The sequence below is a fragment of the Rhagoletis pomonella genome, unplaced genomic scaffold (assembly GCF_013731165.1).
Source record: "Rhagoletis pomonella isolate Grant_MI unplaced genomic scaffold, Rhpom_1.0 Rhpom_scaffold_00001, whole genome shotgun sequence".
In the NCBI taxonomy this organism is placed as follows: Eukaryota; Metazoa; Arthropoda; class Insecta; order Diptera; family Tephritidae; genus Rhagoletis; species Rhagoletis pomonella.
In genome coordinates, this window is record NW_023458555.1 from 25,741,298 (window position 1) to 25,746,875 (window position 5,578).

The following is a 5,578-nucleotide window of genomic DNA, read 5'->3' on the forward strand; positions in this document are numbered from 1 at the left end:
CTCAACTCAACTCAACTCAACTCAACTCAACTCAACTCAACTCAACTTGACGTCAGTAATTCAAAAATGATGTGAAAAATTCAGTGAAATGTGCTACAGAAAAAGTATGGGTATCAAATCAAATACGAAACTTTGTAGAATTCAATCACATTAAATATTTTGGTGCATAGGGACTGGTTAGTATTGAAAATGTCCTTTTAAAATTTTATCCTTGCATTTTCGCTATATTTGTTTTTGAAAAAGCTATATCTTAAGGCCCTACATAAACTTTATCAGCTTAAAAAATTATCCTTTTGGATCCTAAAAATTTTAATTTTTTAAGTTCTAAAGAAATTTCCTCTTTCATTTGATACCCATATTTTTATTTTACATTGCAATGAATTTTTTAAATAATTTTTGGAATTAATCACATCTTTGAAATTACAAAGTCCTTTAAAATAAATCCTGATGTAAGAGAGAAACAAATAATAACGCCACTTTGAATAAAAAATAGGTTGCAAACCCTTTTATTTATTACTTATTTTGTGGTAGGAGAGGTAGAAACAAGTTTCTCAATTTAATTTGTTGAAAATTAATGAATGTCTTAATACCTGGACTAATCCCGGGATCCTGGGATTGTGATAACGACATCCCGAAAATCACGGGATCGTAAAAAGCAAAAAAATGTGCATCCTTAGTACTTACGTACGACGTGGTATTTTATGGTACTTGTATTCTCACTAGGGTGATCCAAAAAAAATGAAAATTTTAATGCTCTCAACCCCTATGATTGTTCTATAATGAAAAATATATACCCCAGTTTTTTTTTAATTAAAAAAATAATTAGGTGTCGCTCAAAGCGCTCAATATTTTCTATGTATTTATTTTATGTGGGGATAATCAGTTTTTCGTATAAATGGTTTGGAATTCTTTAAAGTCAATATTATTTTATCAGACTACCCCTTTTTCACTTAAATAGTCTTCCAGTAAAAATACCTTATTATTTATTTAACCATTTCTTAATATTAACTATTTTTTTATGTCCCCAAAAAACATAAAAAGTTGCGAAAAAAGTTGTTAGTATTACAAAGTTGTAAAACAAACAATTGGGTACTTCTCCGTGAAGTCTTCTGATCGAAAAATATTTTCAAGAATTCTATACCATTTCCACAAAAACCTATTTCTTTCCTCATATAAAACACATGGAAAACTTTGTGCGCTTTGAGCGACCTATAAATATTTTACGGTTTCGAAATAAAAAATGGCGGTATATTTTTTCGGTAAAGAACAATCCTAGGGATGAGAGCAATGAAATTCCAACTTTACTTTTTCTCGTGCATTTTTGGACCACCCTAATGCTCGCATGTACATACAAAGCTACATGTGTACATAGTTAGTATATACTATGTATCTATATATATGTATGTACTAAATATTTGAACGGAAGTGTGTCGCGAGTATAAATGTGCATTGTCGTGTTGGGCGAACAACTTTGATGTCTGCTGTTGTGGCTGCAGGCTATGGAATTAGTAGCACACAGATATTGTTGACAGTACTAAAGCATAAATGCACATAACACTCGCAAATAAAAACAAACATAAACCAAGTCAAATGTCTAACACCAAGTAAAAATCTATTGCAAACATTTACTTACGTATGTTTGTGTATACATACATGCATACATATTGTTACCTTAATATACAAAGGTTTTATCTCACATCGTCGCTGAAATACAAAACGGCCTTAAATTACTAATTAAAAATCCACAATTCACTGATTGATTATGATGCATTGCAAATCCAAAGTTCAGATTTTGTTCAAAAATTATAAAAATTCTGCAAAATTTTGCCAAATTTTTTAACTCTTAAAAAAATTTTTGACAGCTTTGTAGCCTATTAGACAATGACTTAACGTTGATTTGTGTCAATTTTTTGTTGACGGTGTTCCGCATTTCCATACAAAATATCGTCATTACCATGTCACACTATCGAAAGTGCAAAAATGCTTTTTCAATTATGATACCTTGTGCACACGTTTAGAATTATACGCAAGTAGGCATATCGCCAAATTTCGAGTCTTCTTAGGGCCCATTTCAGACGGCCTATTTTAGTAGAGATTGTTGATTAACTTCAACAATTCATTTTAAGATCGTACATTTGAACTGCACTTAAATGGCCAATAGTGACTATATAAATTGATTTATGCAACCCTGTGTTTATACTAAACCACCAAGATTGATAAGTAGGTTGTTTTATCATTCTTATAAAAGAAAAATCAGCTCTTCGGTGTTGGCACTTGTTTGGCAAATTGATCTGAAACCCAACGAAAGTTAAATGGCATTTAAATAACAATCCAAAATTATGCCTTAGCGCCATTTAAATATTCATTTGAAATTAGCCCTTACAAGCAGAGGATGATGGCTTTAACAAAGTGTCGAATCCCATACCTTTTCCAAATGACAACAACATTTTTTACAACACTTTTTTTGCTCTCCTAAAAAGTACCCATTTTCATTTTCGTTTTGTTTGACATGGTAGCGACGATATGTTCGAAAATTTTTTTTATAGCAAAAAAAAAATATTTGTGAACAAGTAGGAACCCTCTGAAAACATATTTTTGAAATAGAATTTCTTTAAACCTTCATCTTTGATACCAATATTATAGTATTTGACGCACCTTGTTAATTAAAACTGTATCTACTTCTTAAACAGGTGGCAACTTTCTTCAAAAAATTTCTCGAAATAAATCGTTTTCGAACTTTTTTCGTTTGATATTCACATTGTTATTTTATATGATTTACTAAATGACTTATTGATTCTAACTTTTGAAAGGTGGCAAAAGTCTTCAAAAATATCCTATACGTATATTAACTCAGGTTATAGCCAAAGTTTACTAAATTTATTCAACGGTTCTTTTCTTTCACATTTATAATATTAGTACAATGCAACATTTATTGGAGGCAGAGTGTGCAGGTTTGGCGATTTTTTTTTTTTGATATTTGCGCGTAAAAATTTATGAAATTGCCATTGGCAATTTTTGGAGATGTTTTCCTTAAAAAAAAATTGTTTCCAATTATAAAAATATACAAAACTTAGTTTTACACGATAATTTTACAGAAGAGGCTAATCAACTGCGTGATAAACTTGACTTAAGGAGCATACTGAAAGACTGTCAAGAGTATTTAATCACCCTAATCGAAGACCTTTTGAAACGATTACCTAGTCAATTAAATACTTTTAAAAAATCTTTGATTTTGTCACCAGAAAAGTGTGTGAATCAGAAGAGGTATTATATTCGTTTTTGGTTTTAAAAACTATATTATAACAAGATCTCAATTTTAAAATAAAAGATTTGTTAAATCGATTTCATGAATTTAAAAAAGGCGATTTTTGGCAATTTTTTTCGAAATCGCGCTTTTTTTTAAACAATCTGGACACCCTGATTGGAGGTCGAATACACCCACAGCTTATTTCGCTGCCCCATGTTATAGTATGAAGAAGAACTTGCCAAGGCTGGGTGTGTAAGATTTTTTTGAAATCGAAAATCGCAAAAAATAACGTGAGTACGGCTGATACACATTTACATATCGTTACCTTAATTCACAAAGAACCTAACCAACATATCTTTTATTTTCCAAGAGAAGTAAAAATATTATAAAAAGAGTATCAAATACAGGTAGGCCTTTTTTAAAATTAGCATGTAACTCCGTTGTTTTTGGTGCTAACACTTTAAAAAAAAGTGTTATTTAGTTAGGGCCTTGTGAATTGGGGTAACGAAAAATGCTTAAAATGTATTAAAAAAGTATGTACATTAAATTGTTTGTGACTAGAGGTTATATTATTATTGTTTTTTTTTTTTCAATCGCGATTTTTTTTAAGATTTTTTTTCTGTCATTACCAGTTGCAGATAATGTTATTTATTTCTCTGTCGCATTTGTAGCGATCAATGGAAATTGGTATTCAATATTTGATTCAAACGTCGTCGCTGCGCAGGCTTTAACCTGAAATAATACCTTTGTGTGTGTATAAGTTCGCTGCGATTGTGCATGGGTGGCCACAAGGTTGTAATGCACAAATGCCTGAAAGAAAGGATAATTAAATTTTATAATATATATATCCATATATGTATGTATATGTAGGTAAAAATCCGGCTACAAATAGAACACGCCATTCAAAAGTGTACCTGAATTACTATGATAATATGATGGCGCTTACACTCCTGGCTGAGTTTTAGGCCAAGCTTTTCCTCCAATTTGAGGTGTGTGTGTATAATACTAACGGAGGCACCTGCGAATGGATTTTATGGCAAGCTTTTTCATAGCAGAAATACACTCAGAGTTTTGCCATTTCTATTTCTAATTTAGATATTGCTCGGACCAGATATCGATCCCAGGTCCGGCGGATTGGTAGCACCTCTAACCACTCATCTACAGCGGTCGCCCGAATTCGAAAATGTCAAAATACAAAGCTCAGTCGTTTTCATTTCCAAATCAGAGCAGATGGAACTTTCCAATATTCAAAACCACGCCTGAATTTTAGTTGCACGTAAGGTCGAACATTTTAATCTGCAATACCGTAGGAATAAAAGAAACTAATGCTTTGTATTTTTACATCTTCGAACTGTTAAATAACCTTGGGGGAGTCTTTCGTTTGACAGAAAACTGCGAGGTCTCGTTTTTCACGATGGGAATCGAAATTTTACCTAATAACAAATTTTTCCGCTTTTTAGTGCATAATAAGAAAAATTACAAATCTTGAATTAATACACTTTTGAAGAACATGTCCGATATGTAGATATGTAACTTAATTTTGTAATGTGTCAGCGCCAGCTTACCGATTAAAACGCGCCGCCTCGTAAGCTGTATTCAAATTATTCATTATTTGACTGATTTCATATTGAAATTGCTGTTCGTACGTCTTCTTGCTTTTATGATAACGATCGCGACATTTTAAGTGGCTAAATATAATAAAGATAATCTTCTCTTGAATTTGTTTTCCCGAAGTTTTTTCTTTTGTATCATATTTTTACTTACTATGGCACCGAGAACCTCGTATAGCTTGGAATTCGACTATCGTCGCGCCAATCTTCTTTCTTCTTTTCATCTTTAGAGATTTGTTCATATAGTAGCTCAAGCTCACGTTGCAAGGAAGGTACGGAGTCATCGATGTCTGCTGGTGTTACCAATGAGGCGATTTTGGAGACTTTCTTTTCTGCCGGCCCACTGATTAGTGACATTTTTTTGAAAAATTAGCAAATTTAGATTGTATATTTTAAATCTTTATTCCGCTTTGGTTTATTTTTGCAAATATTGGTGTTTTTGGTTTTACTGTTTTTTTTTCGTTTTATTATATTTTTTTGTTTTTTTTTTTACAACTTGGAATTGTTTTCACTTATTGTTTATTTAAAAATTTTTGGAAGAAACGTCTCCCCAAATTTTTTCATTCTATTTTCTTGACTTGATTTTCAAAGATTTTGAATTTCACTTTTATACATATTTCTTATTGACTAAAGGCAGACCTCCATATCATACGCGTCTTTGCATTTTCGTTAAGTAGCTGTTAGACATGGCAAGTGTAAGTGCTATTGTAAAGTCTGGCAA

General features: G+C 31.6%; 1 protein-coding gene across 1 annotated transcript; it reads right to left on the reverse strand.

Moving 5' to 3' along the window:
- Nucleotides 1-3,921: 3,921 nt before the first annotated feature.
- Nucleotides 3,922-5,214, reverse strand: LOC118741885. Its single transcript, XM_036473888.1, has 3 exons — nucleotides 5,012-5,214; nucleotides 4,813-4,935; nucleotides 3,922-4,057 (listed from the first exon to the last, which is right to left on the reverse strand). Exons 1-3 carry the CDS (start codon nucleotides 5,212-5,214, stop codon nucleotides 3,922-3,924), a joined length of 462 nt encoding a protein of 153 aa, XP_036329781.1.
- Nucleotides 5,215-5,578: the final 364 nt, after the last annotated feature.